Raw genomic sequence first — 18,255 nt, forward strand, 5'->3', positions numbered from 1 at the left:
TCCAGGTGGGTTTTGCAGAGGCTGCAGTTTACTCTGAAGGAAGAACAGGGTAGAATTGCCATTGAAGGCGTAACTGGGGAACGCATTCCTTACAACGCACATGTATCCCCCAGTGAAGTCAGTTGCCATTCCTTACAAAATCTGGTTTGGTTCCCCATAACGCTTGCAATGCAAACCATTTCTCACAAGACTGGCCGCACAAGACCATTTGGAAGATCTGTGTAAAAACACTCTGTTTCGTGGTGGGTTTTCCGGTGCGTGTATGGGTTCTTCGGGTTTATTATTTTGTTTTGTGAAATGATCTGCAAGCTGAAGTCTGGTGTAGGTTAAATTGTCTTCATCTCTCTTGTTGTTTTGTCTGATCTAATTAAATTATGAGTTTTTATTAAGAATCCCTATACACTAACTTTCATTCTTTGCTAGCCCAGCCACTGAATAAGTCTTGTAGCTGACATTTGTCTAGCTGAGGGAGGAAGAAGCTTTTGAGATAACATTGTCAAGAGGCTGGTGCTGTGGATTTTTGCTTGAGAGAGCAGTTACGATTTAGCTGGTCAGTTCTCTTTGGTTTCAAGTGGAAGTAATTGATATTGTCCTAGTGAAATGGCAGATAAAGTTTTTTATCTTTCAAGAGTGCTGGACAGATAAAATAATAAGTATTGTGAGACTTATTCCTGTTGAACACTTGGCTTATTTGTTAATGGTCTGTAAAGGCATTAGCTGTTTTTATTGCAGCTGCCCATGTCTGCTCCCTTCTCCACAAATGCATTAAAAAATAAAGTAACTTTTTATTTTTTTGCAAGCAGTTATTTTATTCCCAGTTGAGGAAGAAATCTATTAACTCCAATCTGTCATTTGGAAAGTGTTTTTGTGTTCTTAAAATAGGAAGAGTTCTGTATTTCTAAGGAGCTTATAGGAAGACCTTTTCCCTTTTCAGAATTCTTGAAGAAAAGCCCAGAACCTGAAGTCTAAATGCTTTTCTAGCTTTGAGTAATGAAATACTTGTATCTTCTTGGAAGAGCAGCTCTGAAGAGCCTTTCCCTATATCTAAGGAGAGCACCTTTGGGACAGCTTTTCTATGTTACATTAGCAGTCATTTAATACTATTTTTAGCTGTCTTTGATTGCTGAAGTGTAGAAAATTCAATATAAAATATTGAAATATAAAGATAAAATAAAGATAAAATACTCCTGAGGAAATGTTGACTTCCAGGTTTTTGCTTTATTCCTGCAGAAACTCAGTCCTAACAGACCTTGTTGTTTTGGGGTATTTTGTGTTTGGGTTGTTTTTTCATTTGTTTGTTTTGTAGGGGGAGAGGGGGGTGGTGGTTGTGTGGTTTTAGTAGAGGTTTGGGGGGGTTTTGTTTTTATTTATAGTTCTGGGAGGTTTTCTGGCATAATAGGTTGCTGCTTCTCTCTCAAGGTTTTACAGCACATTTCTGTATTTGGAAATCAATAAAGAGCATTATGATGTTTCTGAAGAACAAATGGTGAATTTATGGAAGTGGTACCTGTAGATGATCCAGCTTACTTTTAAAATCTTAATTATCTTTGCTTCTACCACCCTGTGATATTGCATGCTAATAGATAAATGTGAGTGCTTTCTAACTCAGAGTTGAAAATTGTCTTAGCAGCAGATAATTGACAAGCATGCCTGAGTAAATCATAGTATTGTAAATGCCTGCTATGGAAATTTCTTGCCTGTGAACACATGTTAACACAAATGAAAGCCTTAAACCAGCCTTAAAATGGTATATTCCGTCTCCCAAGTTTCATATTCTCCCTCACACCTCCACCACCATCCTGAAAAGTGTAGTCTCTTCCTGCTTCTGGCAACTCTGAAATCCCACATCACTGTTGCACCACAACTACAGACGTTGAATCCAACTTTCTCTTACCAAAACGTTGACCCTTAAATTATCAGAAACCTGACAGATCTCAAATCTGACAGGCTACGCTCTGTCTGGAGTAGCCTTGCCAGCATCTCCTGATTCCAAATTCCAGGTCAAGAAAGGCCTCTTTCATCATCCCAAAACATGTACCCAAACTCCATTTACTGCATCTCATGCAGAATTTTCAAGGACAAAAATCAAACCCACAGTATAAGCCTCCAACTTTTGGGCAAACCTTCCTTCAGAATAACTACAGTGATCTGGGTCCCTTGCAGTGGTAACTTCAGAAATAGCTCAGCATTTGAATGGAAGTTAGAGGAATGGCACAGCAGGCCATGTGGAGTAGGTGAATGCTTATGGGCATTTGCTTATGCTCATGGACATCTTGTTTCTTTGGTTTTTTGGGTGCCACAGGAGATGCTGTGCAACAGGTGAGTGGAGTATAGTCCACTACTGAGGACAGTATTTTTGTGGAAGAGGTCCATGTTGGCTGGCATGACCTCCAGCCCTTTGTTTTTGCAAATCATGAAGAGGCACCTACTGCTGATGGCAGCAGCATCCCAGTTAAATAGATGCTGCTCTTCTTGAGGATGGATTCTGACTCGCAGCCCTCTGAAAGCAAAGTTGAAGGGTCAATGGTCTGAGAGAGTAAGGTGGAAAGACTGCAGAGTGGGACGAGTGAGGTGCTTAAATCAGTGCAGTGTCATCAGAGGGGTGTTCAGCATCAGTGATATTTTGGTGCTGAGAGCAGCTGTGGGATTCATTCCACATGAGGCGAGTATGTGCTGGGCACGGCAGTTCCAGTGTGTGTCCGACCTCGTCCGGCGACATCTTTCCAGGTGCAGAATTGTTTTTTTCTGCGTATGGTAGTCTCGCATATTACGGTCACGTCGTGTTACGTGTAGCCTGTGACTGCTCGGGGTGGAGCTGGACAAGCTCAGAGCATTCCTGCTACTGCGGCCCCGCTGGGCCCTGCCCCACCGCGCCGCACGCCACTGCGGGCCGGCTCAGCAGTGCCGGCCGTGCCCCCCTACGCGGCCCCGCCCCTTCTCGGCACGGCCCGCTGCGGCGGCCTCAGGCGCGGGCCGGGGCGGGCCGGCTCCGCGGGCGGGGCAGGGCTGTGTAGGGGGCGGGCGCGCCGTCTGCCGCCTTCCCGCGGCGAAAGTGGCCCTTGGGCCCGCGAGTGTTTCCGGGGCACCGTCATCACTGCCACGCTTAACGTCAGCGTCGTGATCGCCATCATCATGACAACGCTCCGCGCCTTCACCTGCGACGACCTCTTCCGATTCAACAACATGTGAGCGCCGGCTGTCCCCTTTTCCTGCCCCCGAGCCCCTGCGCGCTTCCCCACGCCGCGGGGTTCTCGCGGCGCCCCGCCGGCCGGCCGCCCGGGCCCGGGCCCGGGCCCATGCTGAGCGCCGCACTCTCTTCCCCCACAGCAATCTGGACCCGCTGACCGAGACCGTATCCTTCCCACCGGGGCAGGGGCGCGGCGTCGGGCGCGGGCGGCGCAGCCGTGGCGGCCGCAGTTGCTCCTTAACTGATCGCCCAGTACGGGATTCCCTTCTACTTGCAGTACCTCGCCCACTGGCCCGAGTATTTTATCGTCGCCGAGGCGCCCGGCGGGGAGCTGATGGGTTACAGTGAGTGCCGGGTGTTCCGGCGGTAACGTCTGCCTTCGTTGCCTATTTCGGGGATTATAACGCGGGAGGTTTTCTTCGCGTTTACCAAATGTCCAGCATGGAAGAGGAACCTTGCGTTGCGTCTTCCCGTTTCTTAAATGTTTTAGGGTATTATGTAGGACTCATGGCCGTAGCTTCCAGTTTGATGTTCCTAGCGCAACGAGGAGCCTTGGCTCTGATAACATCCACGCGTATTTAGTGAATGGGTATTTCTGTAATCTGAAATTAAGTCCCCACACACAGTCAGTAAAAGTGGTGGGCTTGCATTTTGCGTTGCCCTGTAAGGGAAAGCTCTGGGCCTGGATGTCATTTGCTAATTTGCTGTGGAATATTTGTGTTTTTCAGAAATCATGCCAAAGAGAACTGCCAGGAGAAAGTATGTGTGCTGTATAGAACATTTCTCTGTACCCACCACACTTGTTGCTTATTAGCAGTGACTATGATATCTATAAAAGCACAGGGTGGAAGTGTGAATGTTCATCAATAAACTAACACTGGATTGGCCCAGTGTAGAAAGGAGAGAAACTAAAAAAAAGCCCCCCCAAAACACCATCCCCACTTCCATTCTTTTTTTTTTTTTTTTTTTTTTTCCTTAAACACATTGTGTTTGCAGGACCTTAGCTTTCTATTGCCAGACTGGCAAAGCTGCCCAAGCTCTATTCCCCCATAATCTCCAAAAGTCTCAAATAGTTGCTGGGATGGTAGTTTTGGGTTTCTAGCCCTCTATTCCTCCTTTATTTCAGTCAGAATTTAAGTTTTGGTTCAGTGAGACTTGTGAGAATTACTTAAAATTTGCATTTAGAAGTCATCTCAAGCAAAGAATTTGCAAACTTGTTTGGTGTTTCCTTCTTGTGAAGTTGTCTGGCTGCAGGCAGTGCATTACTCCAAAGGTGCTGCTGCACTGATGCTCTGTATGTTCACAGTCATGGGCAAAGCCGAAGGCTCTGTGGCTAGGGAAGAATGGCATGGACACGTTACTGCTCTCTCTGTTGCACCAGAATTTCGACGGCTGGGTTTGGCTGCTAAACTGATGGAGCTACTGGAAGAAATTTCAGAAAAGTGAGTAGTATGTCTATCTTAAATTTATCTTTTAAAGTAACATTTAAAAGTAGTATTTCTACAGAAACCTGTCCCTGTTTTACGTGGCAGTATTTTGCTTTACATGGTGTTCTGATTTTCTGAAATTCCTCATAGTTGGAGAGAAAGAGTTATGAAAGTTGCTTAGCAGTTTAAAATCTCAGGGTTTCTCTGAAAGCCAGAGTGAGGAGGGCACAGCCTGAATTCCAGTAGAGATACTGTATAAAAGAACATTTCTTGACAGGAAAAGAGCTTTGTGAAACATCAGCACTGTTTCCTGTAGGGCCTCCAACATACTTGTTCAGTAACTGTGGGCTTTGTGCAATGCCCTCAGGCACAATCCTGAACAAATTTTGTACTGCAAAGAGTATCTTAGTTTACTTGCCATCCTGTGCTTGGTTACTCATACCTGAGAAAATTTAATTTAGTGTCACATGAACCCACTGGGAAATGTCCTTAAGTGAATTCTGGTAGGGCAACCCCACTATGGTTGATAAGACCAGAAAGTAGTATTATGTTTTGAAAAATTTGCCTTGTGAAATTAAGGGTCTGTCATCTCCTGTTAGGCAACTGAATTTTGTGACTGATTCCACTCCTCCTAATCCAAGCCATCTAAAATGTGGATACTTTTTAAATTGTATTTAGGCCTATGGGGCATTTAACTTCTCTTGTTCTTTGTGATGAAATTTCTGAACCCACCGACTGGTATAGAATGGCCATGTGACAAAAACAAAATTAAATCCTTGTCTGTAATTGATTTTTCCCTTGGTAAAGGAGCGTATCTGTTATTACATTGGGAAAGATGTTTAATTAGTATACTACATTGGACTTGCTTTGGTTTCATTACAATTTATGGGTTGTTACTTAGAAATACATTTACCTGCCATTCCTTAATGTGGTTTTGTTTGTTTGTTTGTTTTCCTCCCCTGCTAAAGAAAGGGTGGATTTTTTGTCGATCTCTTTGTGAGAGTATCAAATCAGGTTGCTGTAAATATGTATAAGCAACTAGGCTACAGTGTGTACCGAACAGTCTTAGAGTACTACTCAGCTAGCAGTGGGGAGCCAGATGAAGATGCTTATGGTAAGTTCTTGTTTGGTCTCACATTGAATGGAACTATTCTCATGTTGAGGGTTCCTGGGCTTGTTTGTAAGACTATTAGTATTTTTTTTATATGAAACATAAAAAACTTGAAACAATTTGAAACAATTATATGAAACAATTTCAGATAGTTGCTTATTAATGGGATTTTTGTATCTTTTGTATTTTTGTAACTTTTCCTACTTAAGATTACATCAGTTACAAAACTTAGTCTTGCCATTTACACATTTTGTGGCATCTCTGGCAAAATCAACTGCAGAACAAGAATAAATGAGAAGGAATGTCAGTGCTTTCTTCCTTTCATCCCATAACAGGGACTTGAAACTTTGTTTTTCTGAGATGTCTACCTATAAATTAACAATTGTCAGCATTCAGCAACGGCAAAGAATTAGGTAACATTTTCAATTTAAAAGGGAAGGAACATGGAAATTCAAGTATGTTAATGTTAATTATGTTAACAAAAGTGAACTACCGGGTGCTTCCTTTTTCTAGGTCCTTTTTAAAATTATCCTCCCAAAGGGTTACATGGCCAGGCTGTGTATCGTTTCTGTTTTTGCACTGTTTATTTGATATGTAGGAGCACTGTGAAATGCAAAGGCTCAAATAGACACCTACCATTGCTGCATGTGACTTAAGTCATATATTTGTCTCTTTAGCTTGTCATTTCCTTTCCATTTGGCTGAGTTTCATGCAGTGTTTTATATCAGTTGCTATCATTGCCATTGAGCAACATTAAGGACAGCAATATGTCCTGAGGAGAGCAACCAAGATGGTGAGAGGTCTCAAGAGCAAGATTTAGGAGAAGCAGCTGATGTCCATGAGTTTGTGCCACTTGGAGAAAAGAAAGCTGATGTGTGTCCTTGTCACAGTCTATAACTTCCAAGGACAGCAGAGAGGGGTGTTGATCTCCTCCCTCCAGTGACAGGACCTGAGAAGATGGAGCAAAGCTGTGTCAGGGAATGTTCAGACTGGATGTTAGAAGGCTCTTCACCGAGAGCATGGTTGGTAATTGCAATGGTCTCTCCAGGGAAAGGGTCATGACACCAAGCCCATCAGAGTTCAAGGAATATCTGCACAATGTTCCTAATCATACGGTATAATTTTAGGTAGTACTGTGTGGAGCAGGGAGTTGCATCCTTATGGGTCTCTTCCAACTTGAGGTAGTCTTATGATTCCAGGAAATTTTCTTGATTAAAAATTATTTTAATAGAGAATTCACCTGATATGGCTTTGTACAATGACTGCATTACTGTTATAACATTTCTTCCTGTTGCTATAGATATGAGAAAAGCTCTTTCCAGAGATACAGAGAAGAAATCAGTTATACCTCTCCCTCATCCTGTGAGACCAGAAGACATCGAGTAACTTTAAGCTGTGGTTCTCATGCAATTTACTAAGGGTCAGGTTCCATCTCCTATAACCCCCAACAACTTATGGATAAGAAGTTTTAGGCCAAATGTTTTTCCCATAAAATACTAAAAAGCAATGTTGAGAAGCTGACTGCTTATATTGGTAATGGCTGTATGCTGCCACACTTACTCTATTATTTTTCCTTTCACATGTTGGAGATTTGGAGACTATTAAAATGGCATTACCTCCTCTATGGTCTTTTCCTGGTTTTGTTTTTTGCTGCAGCTGGAATTTATTTCTGTTTCAGGAAGCATCTCATTGTATAGTCTGTGATTTAACAGTTCCCATGCCGGGTTAATTGTGGTGGAAGAAGGCAAATGAAGCCAGGACACTCAACCAGGATGCCCCAAAACCCTGCCAATCACAGGTTGCCAAAAAAAAAAACCAAAAAAACCCCCCCCCAAAAAAAAACCAAAAAAAAACACAAACAAACAAAAAAAAAAACCACCCCCCCAAAAAAAAAACCAAAAAACCTCACAAAAAAAAAAAAAAAAACCAAAAAACAAAAAAAAAAAAAAAAAAAAAAAAAAAAAAAAAAACCAAAAAAAAAAAACAATAAAAAAAAAACCAACAGGTTACAAAAATACTAGAAGCTCAGGTACAAAAATACCAAATACCCAGCCTACACAAATACCAAAAACTCCCCCTACAAAAAACTGGGTTCCAAAATACAACCCTAGTTGTATTTTTGTTCAAAACCCTGGTTTTGAACCCTAGTTTCAAAATAATAGAAAACCAAATGCCAAAATACCAAAGAAAAACAGGTTTCAAAATCACAGATTTAAAATACCAGGCTGAAGAATGAATGTGAACAGCACAGCAGATGGAAAGACAGAGCAGGGACTCTGTGAGCCTGCGGGCTCTGAGCAGGGCTGAAAACATGGTTAATGGTGAACATAGAAGCTTTACTTCAACACCTCGGTCAGGTCAGCATCGCTGTGGCCACAGCACAGCAGCGTGGGTAGGACAGAGAAGCCTCTGGCCCCAAGGCTACCAGCAGTAACTGCCGTGATCCACTGTAGCCCTGGATCCTGCTGCTGCTCAGGCTTTTTTGTCCTTCCAAAACTGCAGGAACTCCTGCAACTGATTCTGGAATTGTACCAGGATCTGGTGGGGGAATGCCATGGGCAGTGATGTGCCCAAGGATGTCACTGCTGGTCTCTGGCTGTACTCAGGGGTCAAGCTGATATGTTCCACTAGTTTCAGAGGCTGCTCAGGGGCCGAGGTGACGACTGGCTCCGGTGCTGAACCAGCTCTTTCTGCTGGGCTCAGGCCCATCTGGAGCAGGATCCAGTTGTAGAAGTGCTGAGTGGAGGTGTAGATCCCAGGGTGCCTGGCTGTCACAGCCTTTTCCCCAGCTGTTCAATCCAACGAGCCAGTAGTAGTCAGCTTCATTGTCCCTGCAGATGAAGGGACTCCCGCTGTCCCCCTGTGCCAGGAGAGATGGCTCAGGGACGGTGGGGGGCTGCTGTCAGCCCCGGGCTGGCTCCTCTCTCTCAGTCCCTGCCAGGTCCGCATTCCCAGCACAGGTTGGGGGCTCTCCCATCTCTGCACATGGGTCCCAGATGTGTGGAGGACAAATGTTCCAGGGTCACATCTGCACTTTGGGCCTGCTGAGGGCACTGGATGGGCTTTGTGGGCAGGAACAGGCTTTGGGGACAAGGGGACATAGGACAGGGACCCGCAGGTGGGGAGGGGAGAGGCGGACTGGGGACAGACTGGGCTGTGTGTGGGGGACGAGGGGGTCCCTGCGGTGCCAGGGGCTGAGAGACTCATCACACACTTCTACCTGGCAGGTGACAATACTGCCGTGTGGGTACCCAGCACACAGGTTGCGGGGGTGGATGGCCCCTGCATACCACCGGCTGCTGTTGCAGAGCTCCATGTCCATGAGGTGGACCTTGGCCTCGGGCGACCCTGGATACTCTTGAAATGTTAATTCCCTCAACCCAGCAGGTTTGAATTACCCCTGGATGCTCTTGGAATATTAATCCATCAACCCAGCAGGTTTAATCCTGGATGTTCTTGAGCATTCTTATCTTAATTCTTTTCTCAATCCAGCAGAATTTTTAGGGGCCCCTCCCACACATTTTACCTTTTATTTTTCCCCAATAGATTATGCCAAGAAAACCCTCTTTTTACCTTTTTTTTTTTTTTCCAATTAATTACCTTTTATTCCCCAACCCCCCAAGGGGTCCCACTCTTTCCCTGAGACCCAGTTCCGGTTTACCCGGGGGGGGGATTCTCTCACTCTTTTTATCACTCGCTTTGTCTCTTTACTGGCCGCTTTTCTCGCGAAAAAGACGGAAACGCAGCATGGGAGACTGCCGCTCTCGCTTAGCAGGTCTCGGGTAACCAGCCCGCCTCTCATTCGCACACATTCACCCCCCCCTTTATCCGCCCCGTCCCAACAAATGCTTACCTATCCTTTGTCCTTGGGTCTTTGTTCTTCGTGTACACTTTAGTCTTAGGGGCTAATTACCGCGGTTACAAAACTCACCACCCCAGTTTCCTTACATGAGTTTGCCAAAGGTGTTTGGCACTCCCGGGTCACTCAGAGTTCTCGTTGGTCTTTGAGTTATGGGGTGCTTCCTCTTAACCCTTACCTCCTCACCTCGGCCCCCTACTGCTGTGTCCCCCTCTCCACTCCTAGTCCCCTCTATTTTCCAGCCCGCCCATGCTCCATCCCTCACTCCACCCTTCACCCCTCCCCACCAGCTCCCTGCTCCATCCATTACTCCACCCACTGCCCATCTATTACTCCCCTGCAGCAGCTGGTGGGAGCTGAACGCTTGGAGGACAGTGCAGCTCTCTCAGCAAGACAACACCCAAATAAGACAGGCAGAGAAAACGTCTGTGGGCTGCAGGGTGTCACAAGGGGCGGCAGGCTGAGGGGAGGGGGCTGGAGGGTAACAAAGAGGACGGGGGCTGCTGAGAAGCAGAACGGGGCTTTAGGAGCAACTGAGGGGCTCCAGGGTGTCACAGAGATCCTGAGAGGCTACTCTAGGGACCTTGAGGGTGACAAGAAGAGGCTGAGGGGGACCGGGTGCCTTGAGGGGCAAAATGGGGGCTGCTTGAGGGTGACAGGTGAACCAGCCTTCACATCAGCCCTAACCTCACCCTAAAAACAACCCCTAACCAGGTGGAGAGTGCATGGTGGAGTTTAGGGGGCCAAGGGACAATGTTGGAGGGCTTGGGGTGACACACAGACATTGCGGACTGAGGGGCAAAGCGGGGGGCTTGACAGGTGGAGAGCCCACACTGAGAGTTAGGGGTACAAAGGACAGGATACAGGGTACCAGGTAGGGTTAGGCTACAGGTGCACCAGCCCTCACCCCAACTGTCAAACAGGACTCCTAGGACACCACTTTTCCCCAGCTGCAGCACAAGGCAGCAACCCTAATGCTGCAACAGCCCCAGAACTCTCCCAGCAGCTGCAGGCAGTGACCCTAATAAAAAGGTAGCAATGATGTTTGTGGGCTAGAGAGTGACAGGTAGGGGTTGGGGGGCTGAGTAGTTTTCTAGGTTTTTTTTTCAGGGCTTTAAAAGGAGTTTTTTGCAGGAGTTTTTTAGGAATTCTCTGGGAATGTTTTGGATACTTTTGGGGCTTTTTGAGGGCTTTCAAAATATATTGTTAGGGTATTTTTAAGGGCTTTCTTAGTACTTAATGGAATTTTTAGGGGATTTTTGGGTGTTCTTGGGGCTTTTTTAGGACTATTGAGGGTATGTGGAGGACTTTTTTAGGGCTAGGGTATTTTTAGGTGTTTTGAGGGAATTTTTAGGTTTTTTTAGGGTCTTTTCAGAACATTTTAAGGATTTTGGGGTATTTTTAGAGCTCTTTTAGGACTATTTAAGGTATATTTAGGGATTTTTAAAAGGTTCTTTGGGGGTTTTTAGGGGTGTTTTAGGTTTTTTTTTAAGTAGAATATTTTTTGTGTATTTTAAGGGTATTCTGAGGCTATTTTTAGATTTTTGTCGGGGTTTTGGGACATTTTGAAGAATAGGAGTTCTTTAGGGAATTTTTAGGGTTTTTTAGGGTCTTTTCATGGCACGACACATGGAGGCTGAGGGGCAGCTTGAGGGGCACTGTGGGTGCTTGAGGGTGACAGAGGCTGGGAGCTGAGGGAGGCACAGGGAGAGGGGACAGTGGGGGACAGAGAAATGCTGACGGGGGCAGGGGCAGCTGGAGCATGACACAGAGAAGCTGGGGGCTGAGGGGCAAAGGAGAGGGATTAAGGGTGACGCACAGGAGCTGAGGGGCAGCTGAGAGGGGGCTTGAGGGGAAAAGGGGGGGCTCGAGGGTGACACACGGAGCCTGAGGGCTGGGGGGCAGAGGGAGGGGTGGAGGGGTAAAGGACGAGGGCTTGAGGGCTGGACAGCGCAGTGGAGATCAGGGCTACAGGGTACAGCTTCGGAGGCAAGTTAGGGTAGAGGTGCACCACCCCTCACCCCAGCCCTAACCTCAGCCTAAGCAGCCCCCCTAACAATAGCCTTTTTCCCCAACAGCAGCACAAGACAGCAACCTTTACAGCAGAACAATGACAGAACCCTCAGAGGGCAACAAGATCCACTGCAAAAAGGTAGGGATGACATCTGTGGGCTAGAGAGCAAGAGGTAGAGTTCAGAGCATGTTTTTTTGAGGCTTTTTCCAGGACTTTTAAAGATATTTAGGGGATTTTTGAAGGCTTTCTAGGACTTTTCTGGGATTTTTTAGGGTATTGTTGGGGCTTTTTCAAAGCTATTTTAGGATTCTTTAGCATATTTTGAAGATTGTGGTCAGGGTCAGAGGAAACACCTTCTGAAAAGGCAAAGTTTTAGGACTGCAGTGGAATGCTTTAGAAAGAGGCCAGTGGTGGCACAGTGGGTTGGGTCCCACGCTGCAGGTCTGAAGGTTGTAAGTTTTAGACCCAGCTAGGTTATTGTGGTTAGGGTTAGATGCTCTCAGCTTTGGTCTGGGAGAAATTCTGCACAGAAAAACTCACCCCCCGAGTTTCCTGATGCCAGCTTGCAGGAGGTGCTTGGCACTGCCAGGACAGCCTGAGTTCTCAGTGGGGGCATTTCCAGGAGAAATCCTGCGCTGTTCTGAACTGCAGGAGGCAGAAGGTCACTCGGGCCATAGGCCCCTGGACATGAATGACAGCTCTTTTCACTGTAAAACCAAACTCACCCCTGCTGTGTGTCGATGTCTGTTTACAGTGGGCGTGTGGCACTCCAAGGGCAGCAAGAGTTCTTGGTGTTGGCAGCTTCGGTCTGTGAGAAATTGCTGTCTGCAATTTTGGAGGCGGAATCCCAGTTTTGTCCACGGGTACACAGAGATGAAAGACTGTTAATTTCCTTGGAAAGGAAAGTCTGGCACCCCATTGTTTAAGGGGCAGTTGAAGGGCTGTGTAGGCTAGGGAACTCCCCACAGGATCTTTCTTTGCCTCACCCCCCACTCCAAGGTGTAGCAGCCTCCCGTGTGACCAGCTGCTTTCAGAGGGTTACCTGGGCACACCTGCACAGAGAGATGCTAGTCCAGAGGGGCTAACAAGGGTATCCCAAATGTCCCTCCAGGAACTACGGTTGGAACATCCAGCAGGGACTGGGGAGCAGCCGGACCCACCTGAGCACGGAGCATCACTTTGAGAAAATGCCGAGGGAAGAGCCCTCTTGCCAAGGGGCAGCACCTGAGCAGGCCAGGCAGCATGTGGGGTTCCAGGGGAGAGCTTTCAACTTTCCCCTTTTATTGTGTCAGTCCCTCCCTAGAGCCCCTCAACCTTCCACAGCACTCCCAGAAAAGAGAGAGGGTTATTAGGAGAAAAGGGGTTTAAACTGAGGGAAAAGCCTTCCTTTTCCATTATTTTTTGTGTTCAAATTGTGAGGGGATCTGCTTCCGCTGCAATTTTAATAGTCTCAGTTGAAAGAATCCCTACCTTTTCCATGCTGTTAGGGGTGTTGATTGACAGGAAATCCCCATTTTCCATTATTTTCCAGTTTAACTAGAAGGGGAAAACCTTGAAAATTTTTTTTTTTGTGTGTTTGAATTAAGGGTAACTGCCCCCTTTTTGTTGTCCTAAGGCTTAAATTGAGAGGAAAGCCCAGCTGTCCCTCCTTCTTAAGGGTTTGGATTGAGGGAAAAATCCCTCTTTTTTCATCACTGGAGAGATTTAAAGTGAGGAAAACCCCTCTTTTCCCAATATTTTTAGGGTATTAAATTAAGCTATTTATTTGCCATTGTATCAGTTTCACTGGAGGTAACTGCCCCATTTCCTCATTTTAAGGGGTTCACTTGAATGATGCTCTCCCTTTTTCAGCATTTTAAGGGTTTAAAACTACATTTCAGGGTACTTCTATCTGTGCCCTAGGACTAAATATCTCGGAGAAGGGCAAGCCAGGTCTGCACTTAACCCTAACACTGGCCAGGAGCGTATTATTTTTCTTACTTTTATTTATAATGTAGATAGTCCTAATTAGAGGTCCCAAGGAGACTTAGACTATTCATATCATTAGTATTCTTCTCCACCCTACTTAGTCACATGTGGAATGCTACTTAGTAGTCACTAAGGAATAATTATATACAGTAACAGCAAATTACCCGATTTATCTAGCTATGCTGCCTAAACACAAAGTTTTATTTCTTACCAGTTTTCTGCCCTTTTGCTCCAAGTAGTTGTAGCAAAAAAGAAAGCGCTGTGATTTCCCTGAAGAGTTTTCTCCTATATCAAGCCCTTTACTCCCCTTGAATTCAAATCTAAGGAGGCAAACAGCTGCTACTGATCTGAGGGCTTTTATACCTGGTGGGATTTGCCCCCTCCCTTTTCCCGGGTGTTATGGGAACGAGAGGCGGGCCCAATCAGGGGTATATTAACCCCAGCCTCTGCCAAGGGGCTTCATTCCCTCTCTGGAATCTGCTGGGATAAGAGCTCTCCTCTCATTTTAGTGAAGAGCCTCTTTCAGTTAATCTCAGCTTGTTTTTAGCAGGTACTTTTGGGCATCTAAAGCAACAGACTTTGAAGATACTATGAAGAAAACAACATTGAACAGAGGGAGTATTTAAGTTCATGATTTTGGGTTATGCATTCAGGGGTGGTAAGGTGCTTTTGTAATTTCTGCTTTTGTTCTTGTTGTTGTGGGGGGTTTTTTTGGGTTTTTTTTGGTTTTTTTTTTTTTTTTGTTTTGTTTGTTTGGTGGTTTTTTTTTTTTTTTTTTTTTTTTTTTTTAGGAGGAGCGTAATTCCTGGTTGCATCAGGTACAGCACTTTTTCAGCAGATTCATCATGTCACAGAAGGGATCTGCCCTTTGTCAAAGATGATGTTTGAGATTGAGGCTTCAGATGAGTTGAGGATTGTGGCTAGGAGAGGGAGGGTCAGCAGGGTGCCTGGTTAGCAGTTATTGTCAGGGGGTTTTGAAGGCAGCAGGGTGAGAAATAGTGTCTATTTGAGGGCCCCCCAAGGCTTTTCACGAGAGGCATTCACCGTGTTGTACAGCATGCAAGCTCATCCACTGCACTCGCAGAAATGCCATGTAACTTTGCCTCTCTCTAACCCAGGTGCCACTCATAATAACAGCCATAGCCTTGGACTCAGGATGAAGCTGGAGACTTGAGGACCCAGGCACGCTCAGGAGAGGATAAGTCGCCGACTTGCTGGGATTTGGCCCACATAATGCTAAACTCATACATTGATTTTCCTGTTCTTTATTGTAGCTGACTAAGAGGTTAACAGGCGATCACAGGGCCTTCCGAGGCAGACTCATTTTAGGTCCAACGTGGATTCACATCACCGGTTGTGCAAAAGATAAGTCGGGGGCCACGGCCTGGATACAGGGTGATAGGAAACTAGTGTGTTGGAAATTCCTGGGACAGATTTAAAAATTAGCAGAGGGTAAAGGGATGTCCTCTAAGGGGCTTTTAGGACAGCTCAAGGGAGAGGCCCTACTTTTGATTGCAGCTGTAGGGTGTGCAGTGCAGAACAGTTCCGGTCTGTGTTGTGTTGTGCCATGTACTGTGTTTCCTAGCGTGTCGTTGGGGTGCCTCGGATCAGGTATCTGCCCTTTCCCCTCGAGGGCCTTACCGCAAGCATCAGCCAGCATCTCTAGGTTCTCGAACTCTCGTGCTTCTCGGCACGATGCCGATACAGTTTGTTCTTTTCCCGGCGGGCTCTGCCACGTCTCCGAGTTGCAATTCAGAAGCATCAAGTCAGATGACTTTTGAGGCCTTGCTCCCAGCAGTATCACCATCCATCCATCCTTTCCAGCCGTGAGTTGTAACATCCTGGCGCTTATAAGATTAGGGATACAGAGAGCATTCTAAATGTAGCATTGTCTCACGGTCATCTCGATCGTGACCAACAGTTCTTCTAACAGGTCACTGTGTTAGTCTTTTCTTTTGCTCCCTAGAGCCTCCGCCATCCATCGTTGCCATAGCATCAGGCAACTCTTTTGGCATCCTCTCGGTCCTTGCCATTATTCTTCTTGCCAGGAAGATTTCTATCATCCTTCTGTCACAATCTTATTAGCATAATGCGTTGTTTGTCTTTAGCGTCCCCTTGTTTGTCACGTCCTGTCCTGTGTCACGGGTGTAAGCACCTATTTGTCCCGAAGCTGTTCTGCCCTGCTGCATTGCCTGCTGTAATAGGACAAGTCCCGGGGACTTGAAATTTGTAACGCGGGGTGTAGTTGGACTCTAGATGGTATTCCTAGATTAATGTAAGGTGTCCGGAGCTGTTAAGTTATCCTGCAGCCATTTGACTTTTGTCCTCGCTTTCTTTCAGATGCGGGGGGATTAAATCCGTGGCAGAGCGCCCCATCCCTGGAGAGGGGGTTTCCCCGGGTGGGTCAGTCACCATTTCTCTCTGCAGTGGAAGTGTAAATGGCGACTGTGCGTTAGAGCACTGTTTTCTGTCTTTATATTTAGGCATTAAATCCGGATGTCAGCAATTCAGGTGAGCAGGTTGCAGAAGCAGTTGTTCTCGCTCAGGTCTCAATTTCTGGTGCAACTCTAAGCCTCCATTCTCATTTGTGTGTTTTAGGCAATCTACTCGGAGTATGCCAAACCCCCATCACCATCTGGCTGATGGACCAGGTTTCCTGTGCTTGTGAGCCGTCTGGAAATATTTTAGGACTCTGCGATGAAGCCTTGAAATCTTGTATTTCAAGGTGGCATCCAGGTAGCCTTTGGCGATGGCTGAGGGTTTGCGGTGAGTTAGGGAGATCGGGAGGAGGAGCCAGGGTCCACTTAGGTTTCAGCAATGGCACATCACTTTGTCTCTTCTTCACCTAGGCATACTCTGTGATGACTGCGTCAGCCTCTGAGCACGGCCGAAGCGTGCGGCCCGAGCACCCGGGTGTTCTTAGGAGAACGGTGAGTAGCGGAATTGGTGGGTTTTGTCTATCGTGCAGCTAAGATCACGCAGTGCTGTTTGGTTTTCTCGATTGTAGCTGAGCAAGGGACCACAGCCTGGAGATTGCAGGAAATTCCCAGGAGGCGAGGCAGCCTTCCTTTGCACCCAATGTGGATTCTCATCCCCGGACGTCCTAGAGATAAGTCAAGGGCTACGAACAATAGAGGGGATGAAAGTGAGGCGCTGGGAGGGCTTTTTGAGTCAGCTTTGGTGGTGGGGATGTCCAAGAAGTGTCCCCTTAGGCCACCTAAAGGGAAAGTGTTTCTTTTGATCACAGTGCTGAGGTGCTCAGGGCAGAGCAATCCTGGTGTGTGTTGTGTCACGTGTCTCTTGTGCATTCTGTGTGTTTGGGTATATCATGTCATATGGCTTTTACCTTAGCCCTTGGAGGGGCCTATCAGAAACCTGGCCTCATGGCATCTGTGATCTCTGCGTTCCTTGGACAGGCACCAATGCAATAGGACTCTTGATTCTGTAGGTCAGACAGGCATCTGAATTGCATCTCTCAAATGTCTTTTCAAGTCTTGTTCTGAACGGTGTTGACAGCTGCGCACCGCAACGATCCATTAGAGCAGATTAGGACTTGTGAGAATGCAAAGCTAGCTAGAGCCTTCTTTACATAAGATCCTTGGGCATTCATCTTTGTGATTCTCTGAAGAAATCATTCTGTTAGCATCTTGTTCCTCCAGGGTTCTCTGACCCAAACTGGCTTGCCGTCAATCTCACCTAGGTCATCTCGTTCTGCAATCTCTCGGTCCTCGCAGGCGTTCTTCTCTCCGAGAGCTCTCTCTCCCTGTTGTGTCCCCTCATCTGTCATGTCCTGTCCTGTGTCACGGGTGTCTGCACGTCTTTGTTCTGGACCTGCTCTACCCTGCTGCATAGCCTGTAATAGGACAAGTTCGGGGGACTTGAAATTTGTAATGCAGGGTGTAGTTGGGCTCCAGATTGTATTTGTAGATTGACATGACACGATTGGTGCTGTAAAGTTATCCTGTAGCCATTTGACATTAACTGTAACTTTCTTTCAGATGCAGATGGATTAAATCTGTGGCAGAGTCCCCCAGTCCCAGGTGAGGGGGTTCTCATGAGCAGGTCAGTCACTATTTGTGTTTGCAGGGGAAGCATAAATGGTGACTATGTGACAGCACTTGTCTTTGTCTTTATTTTTAGGAAGTCAAGGCAGATAGCAGCAGACAAGGTCAAGTGTGCAAGGTCAGTGAGCAGTGGACAGAAGCAGTTGTTCTTGCTCACGTCACAATTTTTGGTGCAACTCTAAGCATCCATTCTCATTTGTGTGCTTTAGGGAATCCACCTGGAGCATGCCAAGCGCTGTCACCGACTGGCTGATGGACCGGGTTTCCTGTGCTTTTGAGCCCTCTGGAAGTAGTACAGGACCCTGTGATGAAGCCTTCAAATTTTGTATTTCAAGGTCCCATCTGGGTAGGCCAAGGGAATGGCCAAGGAGTTGCGGTCAGTCAGGGATGGCGGGAGGAGGAACGAGGGTCCACTCGCTCCACAAGTTTCAGCATTGCCACATCACCTTGTCTCCACTTAACCTAGGTGGACCGTGTGACGACGATGTTGGCCTCCAAGCACGGCCGAAGTTTGCAGGCCAAGCACCTGGGCATTCTTAGGAGACGGTGAGTAGCAGAACTGTCAGGTTTTGGCCCATGTGCTGTTAAGATTGTGCACTGATGTTTGGTTTTCTTTGTCTTGGCA

The 18,255-nt window shown here is 46.5% G+C and overlaps 2 protein-coding genes across 4 annotated transcripts; one reads left to right on the plus strand and one right to left on the minus strand.

Moving 5' to 3' along the window:
* The first annotated feature begins 2,974 nt into the window (after positions 1 to 2,974).
* Positions 2,975 to 7,347, plus strand: NAA20 (N-alpha-acetyltransferase 20, NatB catalytic subunit). Of its 3 annotated transcripts, XM_053955042.1 has the most exons (6): positions 2,983 to 3,185; positions 3,328 to 3,352; positions 3,441 to 3,531; positions 4,494 to 4,629; positions 5,583 to 5,728; positions 7,026 to 7,347. In XM_053955042.1, the coding sequence occupies exons 1-6, from the start codon at positions 3,133 to 3,135 to the stop codon at positions 7,109 to 7,111; spliced, it is 537 nt and encodes a 178-aa protein (XP_053811017.1). In that variant the 5' UTR covers positions 2,983 to 3,132; the 3' UTR covers positions 7,112 to 7,347. The 3 variants fall into 3 exon arrangements, with proteins under 3 accessions (XP_053811019.1, XP_053811017.1, XP_053811018.1); XM_053955044.1 differs by lacking the exon at positions 5,583 to 5,728 and having other exon boundaries at positions 2,975 to 3,185; XM_053955043.1 differs by lacking the exons at positions 2,983 to 3,185; positions 3,328 to 3,352; positions 3,441 to 3,531 and adding an exon at positions 3,568 to 3,946.
* Positions 7,348 to 8,090: 743 nt separating this feature from the next.
* LOC128794793 (acrosin-like) lies at positions 8,091 to 17,353 on the minus strand. Its single transcript, XM_053954998.1, is given in 4 exon segments — positions 8,091 to 8,494; positions 8,496 to 8,585; positions 8,946 to 9,082; positions 17,263 to 17,353. Coding segments are annotated over 4 exon segments (615 nt in total). The 3' UTR covers positions 8,091 to 8,197.
* Between the last annotated feature and the right edge of the window lie 902 nt (positions 17,354 to 18,255).

This window comes from Vidua chalybeata, chromosome 13 (genome assembly GCF_026979565.1).
Source record: "Vidua chalybeata isolate OUT-0048 chromosome 13, bVidCha1 merged haplotype, whole genome shotgun sequence".
Taxonomy (NCBI): Eukaryota; Metazoa; Chordata; class Aves; order Passeriformes; family Viduidae; genus Vidua; species Vidua chalybeata.